General features: G+C 40.9%; 1 protein-coding gene across 5 annotated transcripts in view; it reads left to right on the top strand.

The window, feature by feature from the left end:
* The first annotated feature begins 464 nt into the window (after window positions 1-464).
* Window positions 465-18654, top strand: part of nrxn3a (neurexin 3a) — a 142841-nt gene continuing 124651 nt past the window's right edge. For 3 of the 5 annotated variants that reach the window (XR_007114580.1, XR_007114579.1, XM_047610501.1), the window contains exons 1-2: window positions 465-899; window positions 12012-13201. Coding sequence is in view for 3 of the 5 variants with exons in the window: in XM_047610501.1 (XP_047466457.1) it covers window positions 12517-13201 (685 nt within the window). In the remaining 2 variants the exon portion in view is untranslated. The remainder of the gene's footprint in view (window positions 900-12011; window positions 13202-18654) is intronic. The other 2 variants (XM_047610498.1, XM_047610500.1) reach the window with 2 other exon arrangements.

Genomic DNA, 18654 nt, shown 5'->3' with positions numbered 1-18654 from the left:
TTGTCCTGTTGTAGCACTTGTGACATCTAGTTGTAATTTGAACTAGATAAAAATGTATAAATGATAATTTTTCAGTTTTAATAAATGGAAAGTGTGCGCTTATTTTCAGCATTATAGAGCAGCTTATCCGACAATAACTAGAATATACCTTTCTGGATATTTGCACCTGGCTTAAAACAAGAAAGACAGACGTTGACGCAAGAGGTTCGGATTACAGTCATTGTACATCAGTGATATTATCAGTGAAATGTCATATCCATTGTACACAAATTTCCGACTCAGAGCATTCACAGTCCACATGATGTTTTTCTTCATATGCAGTAGCATACTGAACCCCCTCAGAATTTGTGGACAGAGCTAAACTGCGCTAATATTCTGAAGGGCTGAACTACCAAACCTTCTGACACGCGGAAAGCATGGGCGCTCCTTTTATTAAATAAGAGCCTAAAGCGCACTGAAGCATACGTTGCCTACAGGCGTGTGCGTGTGCGCTGCTCCCCGCTTACCAGCCTGTATGCCTTTAAATGGCGTGTGCTGGTGCCGAGTAGAGGGCGGACCCGGGTGGCGCGCGTGTGCGCGTTTGTATGTGTGTACGTGTATGTGCCCCTATCGCCTGCAGCCGCTGCAAGTCGCACCGAGCGAACAGCGGCTTTTGTGGGTATGATGCGCCGTGGTCGACGCACCTGTGAGGAACGATAAACCCAGCCCGGTACCGCCTGGCGCTCACCGCCCCGCCACTCCACATCAGCACCGTCACCACCGGACACACTGCTGCTTTGAACAGAATTTTGGATTTAAAAAAAAAAAAGAAAAGAAAAGAAAAAAGAAAAACTACGGCTCCGTGGAGTTTACAGCTGGATTTTAGCAGTTGGCTACTCTTGGAGGTCTGTTTAACTAAGGTCAGTAGCATCGTCTTTATAGTCCAACCTGTTCATGTCACTTGTCCGCATAGTAAAACCTTCTGAATACAGTGTTGTGGGGCAGAAACAGGAGCTTGGTCCAGTGGCAATATGAGGCAGTGAAGGCTCGAGTTTCCACTCCTGGCGGACAGGTATCACGGGACTTGCCACTTTTACAGGAGTTTTCCAGTTTTACGCACCGAAACGGCAAATGTGACCAGGCGGAGCAGGTGTGAGTCTCCTTGAAGGAACAGCGGAGGTAGTGGGACTCAAAATGAGAATTTCTGCCATGTTGGCCTCTAAATTCTCCCGATGGAACGTAGACATGGGGACAGGCGAGTTAGAATTACCCAGTCCTCCTCGCTCCTAAGGTGTTCACTACACGAGTTATACATTTTCATTTTTTATTACGTTTTATTTTTTATTTATTTGCAAATACAACCATGTGGCGTTTAAAATGGGCGTTTGTTTCAAATATGAAGAGAATCAAACCCGGGGGAAAAACACTGGAATCGCGACCTAAAGGATTTCCTTCACCGTGTTTTTAGGATGATGAATAATAAATAAGGTGGACGCCAGGTGTCCAGTTTCCACGCATTGTTCTCATCTGCGGCTTCGGGTTAAAATGTCAAACGAGTGCGCTCTGTCGCCGCGCACACCCCTCTCTCTCAGCTCGGTGCACACGGCGAATGCACTCTTTAAATATACATGCATATTTTGATGTAACTCGAGCATGACATGCTGTTTGATACATGACCTTCCCCCGTTCACGGAGACGGACAGCACGCACAGGCAGGCTGCACACTTCCTCGCCACAACCATCACATTCCTCCATTACCCCCCCGCCCCCCTCTCTCTCTGTCTGTGTTCACAAATCCAGCTGCTGTTTTCACACACGTTTACCACATCCATTTAACCAATAACACCCGCTTCTCTTCATCCCTTAAAAGCCACGACACTCTAACACTGGCGACGAAGAAAAATAATGACCTAAAATTACATTTATATATTAACATTTGCTCGAAATGTCTGTGAAAAAATAAAATAAAACAACGTATTTGGATGCGACGTTAGACTGACAATGTAGCCTATATATGCATAGGGAGAGGAAACATTTCGTTAAAGGGTTATTATGGTGATTTGCATTTTTTTTTTCGGTTCCCCCTCTTAGATCAAATGGCGTCCTCAGGGACAGCAGGGAGGTTTGCTGAAATGTGACTGTAGTGGCTCCCAATAATCTGCATTTCATGTCGCACGTTTAGCTGACAACTCTTTTTCCCCTTCTTCATTAATCCACTTTTGAAAAGCCACAATATGGGCCTGCGTTTTATAGATCATTCACAAATCCATATACTGACATGAATTTTAATTTAGACGAGCGCCTCCTTTTACCCCCGTTCAGAGATTGTCATTTACACTGCGACGAATGAAGAATGCCCCATTTGTAGCAAAACCGTCAGTTTTCACTGGAGGAAAGGACGAGGCCTTATGCGGTGCGCCATAGAAACCCAGCTATCTGCGCAAAAATAAGCATCAAGGAGTCCAGGCCTCAGTCTACTTAACGCCTTTTTAAATATCTACTCGACTGTCTAACACCATCAGCAGCTCCAGATTTAACTGATGTGTAAGAGTCTAAATCGGTGCAAATTCACAAAGGCAAGAGGATGACAATTAGATTTTTTTCTTACTGCTGCAGCACATATTTCGATGTGTCGGATTTGAAGAGTTAATAGGATTAGACGATTCTTGTGCATTTATGCAGAGGGAATTCCTAATCAGGATTTTTTTTTCCTTCCCAAACGGGCCCAGGAATGGGCGTGACCCAGTCAGGGAATGCGTCGCGTTTCTCTGCAAAAGGGCCCAAAGGTGTTTCATCACCTGCTCTTAAATCTGCTTAAGACAGTAATTTCCAACATCAAAGTTTGGAGAACGAAAAGGGTTTATTCTCTCGATTCTTCAAACGAGTATCAACCTCCTTTTTCGTAAAAAAAAAAAAAAAAAAGGAAAGAAAAGAAAAGAAAAGAAAAGAAAAGAAAAAAAAGAAAAAAATAATAAAAAAGCCAACTCATTTTGCTGCATTCCTGAGAATTAAAATCGCCAGGCTTGATTAGTTATGATGATTGTATGATGCATGATGATTATTGACAGCCATCCAAAATAGGAGATCTTTAAAAACGTTTTTTGTTTTTGTTTTTTTCTGCAATGATAAAATGTCTCTACCGTGAGTGTAATGTCACCAACATGGACGGTGTGTGTTCTCAGGAAAAATCAAAACAAAACAAAACAAAAAAAAAACAAAAAACAAAACAAAAAAAAAACACAACTATAACCTCCCCCTCCTCCGGATTGAAATTTTTCGTTTTCTTGTCCCCCTAATTTTAGCTCGGGGTGGGGGTTGTTGGGGGCAGGATGGAGGCTGTTTTGGGTAATTTGGCTGTCCCTTTTTTTTCTGGTTGGCAGCCGATTAACTGCACTGACAAATCAGGCGCAAAAAGCCAAGGGCTCTCAAGGTAACACTAATCCCTCTGGGCGGGGAGAGTCAAATATTACGCAGGATTTTGGAGACTGCTCTTTTCTTTATTTTCGTCGTTTTCTTCTTTCAGACTGCGTTTTGTTTCCGAAAGCCTATTTTTTTCTTCCCGTTTGTTTCCTATAGACTGTTTTGAGACGAAATAATGCGTGACGACGCTGGACCATTATTGTTCTCAATTCTGCAAGCAATCATTTGCTTTACACCCTTTCAATTATATATTAAATAAATAAAACAGAAACGACACGGAAAACCTCCTCTTTTTTCAATCTACATTTATCCAGGCTCAAAACTACAGCTTTAATCACGCGCAAAAACCTATACAATAATATAAAACAATAAATCTAACGAAAAATTAATCAAACATAAAGAAAGGTAGTCGGACATGGTGAAAAGGGCAGCGTGATGTTATATAAACTGATGGTGGTGGCGGAAAGTGAGCTATTTGTGGGTGTGTTCTCTGGTGGAGTACGTGTAGTGGCGTGTGTGTGTAGATAGAAGTGTGTGTATCTGGTGTAAAGGTGTGTGTTCAGGCTTTGGCGCTGCGTCTGTGCAATATTTTCAGTCTGCCTACAATTATTTATGGCGGTGTTTGTGCCCTGGATGGTGTGTATGCAGGGGGCACCGTGTATTCTTTAATAGTAAAGCTGTGTATGCAGACTTTGGTGTGTGTGTGTGTGTGTGTGTGTGTGTGTGTGTGTGTGTGTGTGTGTGTGTGAGAGAGAGAGAGAGAGAGAGAGAGAGAGAGAGGCTGTGCGGCGTGTGTGAGGTGTTTGTGGGGTGCTGGGTGCTCTCGAACTGGGTGATGTAATGCCGTGAAGGGTGCTGCAGCAGAACCACAGAGCCCAGAGAAGGCGTGTCCTGCCTGCTGAGTAGCTGGATAACAACACGGTGCCCACGCTTCACTGCCGCCAAACCAACGCCACAATAACCCCCTCACACACCCTCCACCCCATCCGCAAACACACAGCCCCCCTCTCGCACTTTCAGCATCTTTTCCTTTCCATTGCCATGCTGTTTATTAGTCTGTTTTCGTTTCTGTTTATTTTAAATGCACAAACTGAGCAGCACACACGTCATTTTTCTTTTCTTAACAAATGCTGCATAGTCTTTCAGCAGGTACATCTCATTTTAAGCTGTTCGTTTGAAGCGGTTTCTGCGGTGTTGCCCATTCTCTCCTGATAAACGTCTTTCTACCTTTTAAATCACACTCCTGTGTGGGAGTTGAGTGAAAATGTGGAGGGGCGTCATCCCTTTCAACAGTTGAGACGCCGTTGTTGTTGTTTTTTTTCCTCATTAATATTTTAAGAATAATAATAGTGTTTCCCATTGTCACCATTCACTAGCTTCTGTTAAAAAGAAGAAACCTGACAGCCAATGAAATTATAAAACAACATAGGTCCACCGATCACTTTAAATACACCTTCCGTTTGCACCAACAACGTGCAAACGAAAGCATCTGTACTTGTATCTCGGCAGATGTTGCACGGATTGATTATGATGTGTCTTTTGCAATGTGTTTTAGGTGTTTGAATTAGTAGGACAAAAACAGCATTATCTGTGTCCACGAAGTGTTTCGATAGATTTTCTTATTACATCACAGTTTTTTTTAAAGTGTAATGATATAGTGTTTCGCAGGTGTGTACAATATATTAGAGAACGTTAATCAAAGCACTCACCTCTACCTGCCTTCTACCTTAGAAGAATTGTGCCCAGACATATAGACGTGAGCATAAAATGGTGGCTCAGTGCTATACTGTGTACCCTGGGAGGTTTGTGACTGACTTGAAGTGTGTGTTTGCAATGTGATGAAGAGGAGGAGGAGGAGGAGGAGGAAGAGTAGTGTCTGGGTGTTTCATGAGATGCATGAGTGGGAGTGGATGAGGTGGAACATCCCTCCCTCTCTGTCACTGTTTCCTCTCATCTTTCCTTCTGCCGTCTCTCCTCCTCCCCTCCCACTGTCAGGATGCATGTCCTGGTAAAATGATTTCGGAGTGTACCACTGCAGCAGCGAAGACAGGCAAAAGAGAACGGCACTCCCTTGAATCTCTGGTGAACGGCGGCGCCTGTGTGCGCATTTCGGAGGCCTCACACTGTGCGTAACAAGCACATCAGAAAAACAGCAGCCTGTCCTTTGAGATGTTATCTGCGCGGCGCGGAGGACATTTTGTCACTGCGTCTGGACAGCGTTACTGCGTGTGTGTGTTTTTGTTGGACGAGTGCGCGATCAGGGCACCTGCTGTAAAATCGCTGGCAAGTGGCACGCATTTAAACACAAGGGGCCTACCGGTGGGCTGCTTTTATTTGCATTCACACTCACACACACGCCCTCTATCCTAGTTTGTGTGGCCGTTAATAGGATCCAGAGTGTTGCTGCCTTTTGTCGGCGGGTGTATGTGGACTTGTCCCTGTGGGGTTCGTCAAAGGAGCCTTTCACCGAGAACAATGATCCATGCCGTTTAGCCTTTTAACCCCTGACGGTCCTCACACTGCAACAAAAGACAAACACACGCGCAGATACACGCAAACACCCACGGACACACACACGCGCGCACACACAGAATCGCACTGAAAATGATGCTAGAACAAGTAAGCATTTGTAAACATGAGCGTACACTATTTATGATTGTAAGTGTGTACGAGACCACGTGTCCACGCCAAAGTAGTGGTTATTTTATCTTTGAGTGAAGCTGCAATCAGCTGATTTTTTGCACCATGATGAAAAATACAATAAAATAAAATAAAATAAAATAAAATAAAAAAGCATCGCCTCACAAAAAAAGAAATGTATTTTATCAGCCGTTTAGATTTTTAAATATTCGACTGGCGATAAACCTAAAAACAAACAAAAATGCCAATGTTAACTCATGATGGAGTTAACAGTCATGTATAATCCTAATACAGGGTGCAGTGTGTGTAGCTGCGGTTACGGAGGAACCTCGCTGATGTCGGGCCTGGGCGCATTGATTGGCTGATATCTTTCATTTAATAGACTGCTGATAAGCTGCTCAGTATGTATAGATCCATCCCAGAGGCACTAAAGGGAAGGCTCTGCTGAGGTTAGATAGTGGTAACAATAAAGAGAAATAATGAGAAAAATATCTGTAACATGTGAATCAAGGCTGTGAGAAAAAAGAAAGTATATAGGCCTACATATTTAAAAATGCATTGTATATATATATATATATATATATCCATGTATATCCCTTGGAATAAATCTATCTATCTATCTATCTATCTATCTATCTATCTATCTATCTATCTATCTATCTATCTATCTATCTATCTATCTATCTCTAAAAATAGAGGTTTATTTATTTGGGTGATTTTTTAATTTTTATTAATACTAATCATTTCTGTTTTTATAATATTCTTATAATAATGTGCTAATTTTACACTTTTGCCTTCACTGTGGTAAACTGATTGTCCATTTAAAAATATATATTTTAAACCTATCTTTTGTTTGTGTTGTCTGAGCTGAAGTCTAAAATGATGCAAAATGATTACCCTTGGCTCTCATCATCACTCAGATATTATCAGTTTTGAGTGTAGATTTTAAAAAGCACACGATGAAGCACTGAATGGTGAGCGGCTGTTCATTTTTTTTTTTTTTTTTTTTGTTTGTTTTTATGTCGGTGATGGTTGCTAGAGGCACCTGCATGGTCATCTCATTGGTTGGTGACTCCTTAGGTCACTGAGATGAAATCCTCAGTTTAATCATTAGCATTATCAGCTCATATGGACAGACATGTGAAATGTGTTTTAAAGTTCATATGTGCTTCTCTAAAAATAAGGAAAAATACCCTCATTCCAATATTCTAAGAATATATATGTATGTGTTAAAGAATATTACAGATATTTAATATTTTTTTTTTACTGTTACTATAGCAATAGAATAGAGTTGTAGACCAGAGTGGGAAACAATAGATGGGCCTGGCACAGCAGATTGTGTGTACTGATAGATTCATATCAAAACATCATCACAGGCCTCTTACAAGGATATGTCAGAGCATTACCAGGGGTTACTGATATCATGATCGAAGTCTAAAACCTCTCTGCTTCTCATATCTAGCCATGTTCTGGGGAATGGGAAAAAATAACAAAAAAGGTCAGTTAGACCTGTCAGAAATGTATTTTTTGACAATAATTAATAATCTGGTCCAGGGTGGAAAAATGCACAAATCCTCATTTCGTTGAATCCAAAATAATAATGTATAACCATCTATAAAGGCAACCTTGTCTAAATTTCTCCTAACACATCACATGTAATATTGCCACTACAGCTGTCATCCGTCTAAAACATTGGTTTCCCAGTCGACAAATACAAATTAGAAATGTCCAATAAATCCTTTTTAACATTTGAATGTTATATACAGTGACATTCATTGACCAGCAGTTGCTCCTTAGTTACTAATGGCCCTCATGTATTCTATTTATGGTGAGCCGAGCTGTGGGCAGGTACAGTTAAATGTCACAAATGGCTTTCTTAACAACAGTACAGAGTGATAAATGGCACAGTGTGCCTCATGTACAGGTTTGCTCTGATGTAGTTGAGAGGAGAGAGGTTTCAGGCTGACCCCCAATGGCTCTGCTACCATGCAGGATTACAGTGTCACAGGTCAGCAGGATTATACTGTGTTATGAGGGCACATGTAAAATGCAAGGCTAAGGATTCCTCAGTGCAGTTTTAGTGGCGAGACTTGGCCCGTACAAAGTGGCCATTAGAAACTACCACCTGTTAGATCCTTCTGTTGGGCTGAGCCCTGTGCCCCAAAGGCATTCACAGGGTCACAATGATCTGTGCGCCTCCAGTAGTCCATGGTCTAAAACCACTGTAGCATAAATATGCTTAGCAGTGCCCTTTTAAGACTTCTGATCTGGTGTTGGTCATCTCCACCAGAGCTACACTGGCTTCTGAGTTAACATGAGAAGCTTAAACAAGCTTTATCATGTTTGCCTTGTCGTCATGGAAATGTACATCTTCAGCAATGTGGCGGTAAGTGCGCCACATGTCCAAAGTGTTGCTGTGTTGGCGGAAAATTTTTCAAAATAAGTGTCTGATACTTTGTTCAACAAAAAGGCCCTTTACTTCCGGTCTCTGTGGATATTATAGGAAATACTGTGGGATACTATACAAAAAAATTTGGAGAAACGCGTTTTGAGTTCATAATGCTGAGCTATTCAGTTTTAAAACAAATATGAATTTGGTTTGCTGTAAGGCCTGAAGTGTGGGCTGTGAGTTGTGGAACAGAAGAAAGACATTCTTTATTTGTATAACTGAATATGGTTAAAACCAATACTAATCCATGCCACAGAAGAGTAGTTGAGTAAAGTGAAATCATTGTAAGTGTGACAAAACATTCTAATGAAAAACTCAGACTCCTCAGGGGTGCCAGAGGATGTCCCTGGCAGGAGTAGATTATTAACTCTCAGAACACGTGCTTCTTCCTGGGTGTGCTAGGCTCTAGAATCAGCTGTGCTGTGACATAATGGCATTATGAGCTACAATGAAGCAGTATTCCCTTTCATAGTAATCCCTGACCCTACTGAGCTTAATTTATGTCAATACAAAATACTCTACAATGCTCTACACAATATTTGAGTGTTTTAGTTTGCTCTGTGCCTCACTCACTAGCATGGAGAAAGTGGAACATGACATGACCCACACTGCAGCCAGTCACTCCACTCCACTGCTTTGACTTCACTTTTGAGTAACTGTCATGACATTTTTATTTATGATACTGTGAAGAATGCATCAGTATGTGAATAGACTGCAGTCATTCGTAATTATAGGCAAACATATGGCATATGCGTAACAAGTCTTGCTGTGTTACACAATGTATTTTGTTATCTTGCTGTTTGTTCAGACTATGCAATTTTGGACCATCTACCCCATCCTTAGCCTTCCACACTAGCCATCCCATTTCATTTAACACTCCAAAAATCTGTTGATATTAAATTATATTAAATTTATTGATCGGAAAGGACTTTGAAGCTGAACTTGTTGGTCAAAAAAATGGTGTCATTATCCATTTCTGCTTGTTTCTGCTCAATTTGTCCTTTTGCGTCTTTAGGAATTCTTGCCAGTTTCGACAATACAGTTTATTATACTGCCCTCTGCAGGGTAAAGTTATGTATACAACCACACTTCAAACTCTGCTTGCTATCTACAACACTCCTGCTTCCTGATATCCCAACCTACAGCCTGGGCTGAGGTCATAATAATATACTTGGGGCAGGATCTACTAAAGGTCTGCGTGTACAAAAATGTGTGCAAACTGATTTGCTAACATATGCAATATGGGGTGTTAACATGCAATTTTGCTGTGTTGGGGGGAGAAAATGCAAATACACTAATTTAGCGCATGCTAAACGATTTATCAAACCTGAAAGCAATTTTGCTCATAGACACTGCGTCTATATTTAGCACATCTCAAAAGGACGTGCAAATAGTTTGTCCTATGTATAATTGTGCACACATGGCTGCTGTTATTGTTATTGAAACATTACCCCATGAAACACAATCTTTTTTTCAATTCGGTAATTATCCAAACAGATCAGATGTATCCAATAAGTCCGTGACCCCTAGGGGGTCAGTGGAGGTATTGCAAGGGGGTCACAAAATCTTTGGTTGTTTAGACATTTTCTATATATACATTTTTAAATTCTTTAAGCACACATTATGATGAATCCAGCATATTTTAGTAAAGGCATAATGGATAGGGATAGTTAGTAAAATTCTAGATTCAGCATGCAAATTAGTACATGCAGTTTGGGATCTTAGTATATCTGGCCCTTGATGTGTTAAAAATAAATTTGCATGTTAAATTTGGAAACTGGAATTTATACAAAATTCAGTGACACAGCAGATTCAGCAGCAGACAGATGTTTCTACATGAGATTATGCCAAATACTTGGTCAGTGCATGTCATTCTGCTCCCAAGTGGCCAAAAACATATTGCGGAGAAATGTAGTCTGCTTTGTGAAAACACTATATAAGGACTACAAATAAAATACATTCACAGTTAACTTTTTTTTTCTGATGTGTTCAATTGACACCAATAATGTAGTTCAGAGAAAAAGTATACACGTAATGTGTTTTTACTCTGATACAAATTATACATGACAAAGGAATACTTCACTAAAATGGAAAAACTGCAGTGCTATATTTTTTTTTTAGTAAATATAAAAGAAGGTTTTTCATATAAATATACAGTATTTAGACAGTGGATATTGCATCAGTACCTGCATGTGTTGTTTTTTTTTCTGTGCCTCTTATTATTCAACAAGATTCAGCAGAAAGCTGTCTCTCTGGGCTGGTCATCAGATAAAGGCAGTCTGCCTGGCTGACTGATAGTCATGCACTGCCATGAGAATAATGAGACTAATTTACTCAGCAGATGACCGATAGCTCCAAACAACCTTTGTGGAGGAGAGAAAAATGCAGCAATTTCACAGGCACTTTTATTCTGGATTGATGTCTGCCAGCAGCACTGTACATTTTAGCTGTGACCAGACCAGTAAAATAAGGTTAACTTCTTCTTTCTAAGAAACTGTACGTCCCATCCAAAAGGGCTATTTTTCACTCTTGATTATACTGACATTATGCCCTTAGTATTTTTGAGTATTTCAGGAGGTTATGAACCTGCCTAGGGATTTTTATATGTGTGGGAGTTTCTACACTTCTGAAATCGTGGCGACAGCTCTCATGGCAACAAAACAGACTGGCTGGCATATTTCACCTCAACATGTAGTTCCACTCAGCAGCTTATTAGTGCAAACGATTGCAAGGAGCAATACACCAATGTTGAATTATAAATTACATATCACAAAAATGTGATGCATGCAAATATGATGCATGCACTGAGTGATACATAATTAGTAAAAACATCAATATATAGTATTTTCTTATTTTGTCTGGTTAAGAGAGAACTAGTTTTATCTACTGTAAACACTACACGGTATATACATACAGTACAGCACGAACTAGATCATATCTGTCAAGAATGTATATTGTGTGTATGTAGGAAAAGCGATAGGGTCATTTACTCAACCAAACTTTACTGGAATATATAGTATTTATTTATGTTACAAATATGTTAATTGATGGTGCATTATCACAAGCTTAAGTGTCCAGGAGTGTACAGTAAAAGGTAGGTACAAGCAAGCTTTTAAGATTAATGTTAATGTGTCAACATTAATAAATTATGAGTACAAAAGTCCAATGAAGAATTTTATAAAGCAATTAAACCTTTGACCAGACACTGATGATTATAAATGGAGCACTTTGTCATTTCATGGCAATAATGTTACTATTATGTGGGTTAGAATAGTAACATAATTGCATGGACATGGTGATAAATTTGTAGCTGTAAGGGCCACAGGCATTGTTGCTTTCTACTTGCCAAAACCATGCTTTATGGTAATATATACGGTAACTTCAAATTCAAAGTTGATATATAGATGCCATGTGTTGCTATCATGGTTTTAGGTGCAGGAAAGCACCCCCAGATGTGTTGTGGTGTTGGTAAAATCAATGCTGATGGACTCATTGTAACCGTGTGCCTCTCTTTTTCTGACAGTGATGGAACTGAGAGAGACCAGCGGATCACTTGCCAGCTCCATTTCCTACTGGACAAAATGAAGGAGGAAATTCCACTCGCCGTGATATCCAGAGAAGTCCATTCCATCAGACCTTAAGCCACAAGTCCTGATTTTATCTGCCCTGAAGAGTAGAAAAACATTTTAAAACGTCTCCTCCTTCTCCTGTTGTCGGCCCACTCTTTAACGCTTACACGGAAAACAACAATTTTTACGATCACTGCCCTGAAGCTACTGGACAATTTATTGTGATTTACCTGTTTAAGACTGTTAACCACAACGACTGTTCTCCTACTATTACCCTTTTCCCTTTAAAAAAATATTTTTTATAAGAAATATATATATATGTATATGAATATATATCCATGCACAAATTGTGGATGAAACTGTGGATTCTCTGGAATTCCAACAAAGCAACCTAAGATTTCCATCTGATTGAATTCCCCTCAGAGAAGACTTTCTTGGAATAACACATTCTTTGCAGCTATGGATCTTGTAGGTTTTTCTATCAGGCTGCAAGTGTTCCTCAGCACATGTCTGGGATTGGAATTTTTAGGTACACCAGGTCAGTGGGCACGCTACCTCCGCTGGGATGCCAGCACCCGTGGCGACCTCAGCTTCCAGTTTAAGACAGAGGCCTCAGAGGCGCTGCTGCTGTACTTTGATGATGGAGGTTACTGTGACTTTCTGCAGCTCTCCGTGGTGGAGGGCCGACTGCAGCTACGCTTCAGCATCGACTGTGCTGAGACCACCATTGTGTCTGACAAGCGGGTAGATGATGGCAGCTGGCACTTTGCCACTCTGAGCAGGTACAACCTGCGCACAGTGCTGGTACTGGATGGCCAGGCCAAAGCAGATGAAGTGCAGCCTCAGCGCCAATTCATGAAAATAGTCAGCGACCTGTTCCTGGGTGGAGTGCCTCAGGATATCCGCAATGGTGCACTTACATTGCCTACAGTGCGAAACATGCAGCCCTTCAGGGGCACAATTACAGACCTCAAATATGGCATCTCACAGCCCCTGTTCCTGGGAAGCCTTAAGGTGCCCCTGGAGTCAGAAGGGTGGTGCACCATGAACCCATGTGAGAATGGTGGTACGTGCACGGTGGTGGATGGAGAGCCCTTCTGCGACTGCTCTAAAACAGAATACAAGGGCCGCTTCTGCAGTGAAGGTAACGCACACATTTAAATCTAACATTGCTGTCATTCATCCTGCTCTTCCAGTCCAGATCCGGGCACGGGTTCAAAGAAGTTTTGGTTTTTGCCGAATGTTCTTTCACATTTTGAAGCTGCTCCAGTTCAGCTGGGACAGGGGACGGCTGATTTCACATGTGCAGCTTGAAGTCATTTGTTACTTTACATTAACAACCGCCGTGACCTTGAAGGTTTGAGTGTTTGCCACATTACTTGGCCTTTTATCTCTCTAGGCTAAGGACAGTTTCTGCTATTATACCAGGTATTATTATGGTATCAGCGGTGTGTGTGTTGTGTGTGACGTGTGTGTGTGCAGGTGTGAGTGTGTGACAGAGCTATAAAATCAGAAAGCTAATCTAAGCACAGTTAGCCAGTGAGGCACAGGTTAATGGCATTAGTCCTGCAGGCAGTGATAAGGACGCCTCTGAGAGAATGGGGCCTCCTGAGCTCCTTTTCTCCCCCCAATCACAAGATGGCAGGTGTTTTATAACACATCCCTTTGTGCTGAGAATTTTGCCAGAGCTGTGTTTCAATTGCTCTACAGCTGGATCTACCCCGACTAAAATTGATTTCTATTTAAAGAAAACCCTTTACTCACCCCCTCCCACTCCCCAAGTATTTTCTCTCTGCAGGCCAAACAAAAGGCACTTTAATTTGCTTTATGTTGAAACTTCCTCTCATTTGATAAATCCTGAGTTTATCCTGTTGGGGTGATTGTGAACATGCAGCCAGCCCACGAAATGGATGCAGGCAACAGCTTCTTTCTTTCTTTTTCTTCACCATATGTGCTCTAGGAAAAAAACTCCTGGCATGTACTTAATTATTCACAATCAATACACATTATTTAGGCTTTCCAAACCAGCAGCTTCCAGCAGCTGATGAGACACAATAATTTGACTCCTTATAAGATCATCAATACCACTTAGATGAGAAAGTCACGAGTTCCGTCTTTTCGGTGTAATTAATTCAGATCAGAGCTAATTTGTTTGAATATATCTGTTCCACTGTTTTTCCTCCATCTCTGACTTTCGAGCGCTTCTTTTAACCTCTCACAAATATGGAATTTACATACCATTTGGGCTGACGCCAAATCCCCAGTGCACAGACAAAGGGCCAGGGAATCTGGAATTTAAAGATTAGTTGTTTTTTTTTTTTATCTATCTGTGGGGTTGGGGGAGGTGTCAGGGCTTTTCCTTTCCTCTGTGTCTTGGTGCTGGCTGAGCTGCTTTGCTATTGCTCGGCTGATTGAATGTGTGGCATTTTCCTGACATGGTGGGCTCTGGCGGTAGAAATTTTAATGCGTCACTTCCTGTCTTTTAGTTGTCTTTCACTGCATGCAAGAAAAAGCAGAAGATGAGCCTGTGTGTAAAGTGTTGAAGAAAATCTGCATGCTTAGTTCCTGCTTTGTCATGACATCAAGCGGAGGAGTAACTGCAGCTGCTCACTGCCGTCTGACATCGAGCATGGAAGCCGAGCTTCGTTCTCAGACCCCTTATGAGTCTTTACATGTTTGGTTGCATTACATGGTATAAAGGGTCTCGCTATTTTTATGTACAACATCCCAGTCCAAGGACTCTTTCACAGTGGTGTGTGTCCTCCTGCTGTGGTGGTCCATACTACCAGGTGTTCATGGCAGCCCTGTAGAGGGTGTGGTATGAATATGTCTACTCTCCTTAATTCAAGGGAGGGGATGCAAACATTTAAACATTTTTATTTAAATTCTAATCATGATCGTTATGTACTGCACACATCTTCTTACTCTTAGCTAATGGAGCAAGCATTTGTCTGAGTTTGTCCTGTGTGTAGGCTGATGGATCTGACACACACCACTGGGAAAAGGCCTAAAATTCAACACAGGTCAGAGTGTCCGTTACACCCATAGCATCACAACATACATAACAACCAGGGTCACTGGAATGCTAAAATGTTTGCTGGAGAGGTTCAGTATATTATAATGTAACATGAGTACATTTTATGGTTTATTTTCAGGAATTTGGGAACAACTTCATGTGAAGCTGTGATGTGATCCTTTCAGTCTTACAGAATTACTAAAGTGTATACCTTTCCTATGGAAAAATGGGAATCACCCTTTAACTGTGTGATAAACTGTGTTCTGAAGCTTGGTATCACATCTGGTCAATAAAAATGTGTCTTCTCTTGTGGTATGTGGCATGACTGCTGGTTGGAGTTGGCTCATAATAAGCCTGATGTTGCAGATTCTAAAAATACTGTGGGAGACTCCAAAATCTCTCATTGTCCTCTGGGGAACATGAATATCCACAGCAAATGTAATTCAAACAGAATATTGTGTCCATTAAATGTACAAAAGAATGTTAATTTGCACATGAAACAATTTATTCCAGAAACAGAGTCTATATTCTATATCATGAAACTATGTTTTGAACTCATTCAGCAGAGTTGTTAGATATTTGGTGTTTGAGGTTTAAAGTCTCTAGCTATTACTAACTTCTCTCTCTCCTGCTTCCTCATCCTCTGTTCAAAAAACACACAGCACATGACCACCTTCTATTTAGCTCCTCAGTACTGTGATGCATGGCTCTGCGAGGCTTCGACGTGAGGGCACTGATGACCCATGTAGGTTGATAGGCTGCTTTTCCCAACCTTGATTTGCAGCCTCCACGTTGGGAACCGCTCCCATTGTTGATTTATGTCTGGCTCTCCCTCGTTCGCCTATCTGCATGGCTGCCTTCTGCAAGGCAGTGATATGTGAGGAGAAGCAGAGAGCTCAAGCAGCCCTGAGAGAATTTAGATTAGTGATTGTTAAGGGATAAATAACAGGCTTAATGAGGCTGGCTGAGGTGAATTTGTGGATTGTCAGGTAGAGAATATGTTGGAACTGAAAGACAGCAAAACGTGACTTCAAACACAATCTTAAAGAATATCCCAGGAAGGTAAGGATGTGAAGGGAAAGAGCTACACAGAATCTTCCATCTTTGTTTGCTGCCAGTTCACAAAGTCACATATATGAGTTTATATCATTTGGACTAAATGTCATATATATCATTAACTGAACTCATTCAGTTAAGATTAATATATCTAGTTTCTAAAATTATATGACGGAGATGTGCACGTGTCAGGTGGTTTAATCTTTGATGTAAATAAGAACTAAATGTGATGAGGATATTTATGGCGCACACTTCCTATACTCTGTACAAAACATAAAGATGGCCACAAAAAAGTTCCCTCAGTTTTAAGTAAGTAACAGTAGTGCTAGTGTTAGCAACTACTTTCAGAGCAAATTAGCTGACAGATCCTTCTGGTCAAAGGTAACAACTAAAGTTGCTATTTGGAAGGACTGCCAGAACAATGCCAGATTTAGACAAATGCAACTGACTCTGCAGCCGACGTACCCCATTCCTAGCTGCCAGCATTCAATTCAAAAACCGTTCCAGCACAGTGAATCATGATGTAAAGCAGCAGACCACAACAAATGAGGCTCTGTTGTTATAGTGCCAAACAAGCAACAAACAAACTGTGAGCCAGTAGTAGACATTTAAAAGACGGGGAATTTGTCTTTAGTGATGATACTACTGAATGATTATATGATATTGTCTGGTGTCTGTCTGGTGACTGGAGTGCAGAAACACAAACTGGCGTGAGATGTGCTCTGCCCAAGATGAAAGACCTTCCAGTTGTTTAAAACTATGGGTGATTAAAACTGCCAAACAACATCAGTGCCATCTACAAGTAACAGTGCATTTGTAAGATGAGGTGTTGTGCTAAGTCCAAAGGATGCTAAAAAAACAAAGATAAAACTCACACCAACCACAGCCAGCTCACCCTGCTGCAGTCTGACAAGCAATACCTGGGATATCTCTTGGCATACCCCCAGACTTCTCCGGCCTTTCTTTCCTCCAGTTCTTCATCCTCCTCTCCGCTTTTACTTTACTTTGTGTGAGCAGGACAGAGTAGCAACGTCTTCACCTATCGTTTTGCATAATGGAAAGGAAGTAAATTCTCTAAACACTAAATTGTTCTGTCAAGATTGCCCAGCTTGTCCAACCCTCAGTAAACAGATAATTCTGCTCATTAAATGATTGGTTCCAGAGTCAGTGCAGCATGCTCTGAGATTTAAAGCAGCAGCCACTCGTTCATTAAATAATCTGGAAACAGCAAAGGGAACCTAAGTCCATCTGAGACAACAGAAAAAACACTGTTGAACCACACAATCCAGATCTCTACTGGTGATAACCACGTCAAGCTATGTGTTTGGTTTCTTCATGTGGGAGCATAAATATTTCCAGCCAGGTGTAAATTACAACCAGAGGAGTAGAACCAGTTTTGGAATTTCTTTTGCAAGAGATTTGGATTAATGATTGGTTCATGGAACCAAAGAATGGTGACATTTCCTCTATTTATTTATTTTTTAACATTTAAGTGAAGAGAGAAGTCACAATAGTCAGTGAAGGAAAGATGTAGCTAAGCAAAACATTATGATGACATAAACAGAATTGTGTGCCGTACACTTTAATGCGTCTCTCAGATTTGTTTCATAACAGATATCCCTGTCAGATGTAGCATCAGGAGGATTCAGCATTTCCATAGCAAGAATGTTTGTGTTTGAAATCGACAACACAAGAGGTGACCATGCACCCTCAAGACATCAGCTGGAGTTAGAGAGACATCACACATTAGAACAAATGGATATTGATGGGGAAAAAATGTTTTTTTACTAATTGCTTTAAAAACAGAGGTCAGTGGAGACCATAGCTTGACCCAGATGCCTGCACAAAGGCAAAATTTACTTGAGTCAAATGTACATCATAGACCTAAAGATTCACAGACAACCACAAATGTAATTTTAGAGGGTCTTGGAGATATCATCTCTCACAACATTGACAAGGGCACTAGTCAAATAGCAGTATGACAGGAAGACATAATGTTCATGTGTGGTGTGAGTATGGATGAATATTTCTCAACAACCAAAATAACAACTGGATTGGGCCAAGAGGACATGGGAAGAAAAGAAAGAGGAAAGAGCATATGAGAGTACATGTTTTTCAGTTTGTGCAAAAATTTCCTGGAAGGCTAACAACCACTGCTACCAATCAAAGATAATAATAAAAGATGGTATCTCGCAACTTTCAGCGTCCATCAGCCATAGAAATCTGAGCAAATCTAAGAAATGAAGGCCTGGTTTGAGCAGCCATTTTGTTTCAGCATACTACAAACTTTCTGGTGTTTTGACATTTTGGAAAGAGGCAAAGATGTTTTTTGATCTAGTATCCATACACTGGTATCAAGTGTTTTGAGAAAATCACAGAAGCAACCTATCGCACACAAAATTTCACATGATCTGTATTAAATCTCACAAAACTGCCTCCAACAGAGAAGGGATGAAGTTGATATTTTTTTTATTTTTTGATAGTGGCAAAGAGGGCACGATAGATCTGGACTTTTCAGTAGTTAT

This window comes from Mugil cephalus, chromosome 17 (genome assembly GCF_022458985.1).
Source record: "Mugil cephalus isolate CIBA_MC_2020 chromosome 17, CIBA_Mcephalus_1.1, whole genome shotgun sequence".
NCBI classification, from domain to species: Eukaryota; Metazoa; Chordata; class Actinopteri; order Mugiliformes; family Mugilidae; genus Mugil; species Mugil cephalus.
Note: the sequence above shows the minus strand (reverse complement) of the source record. Positions and strands in the feature narration are given on the sequence as shown.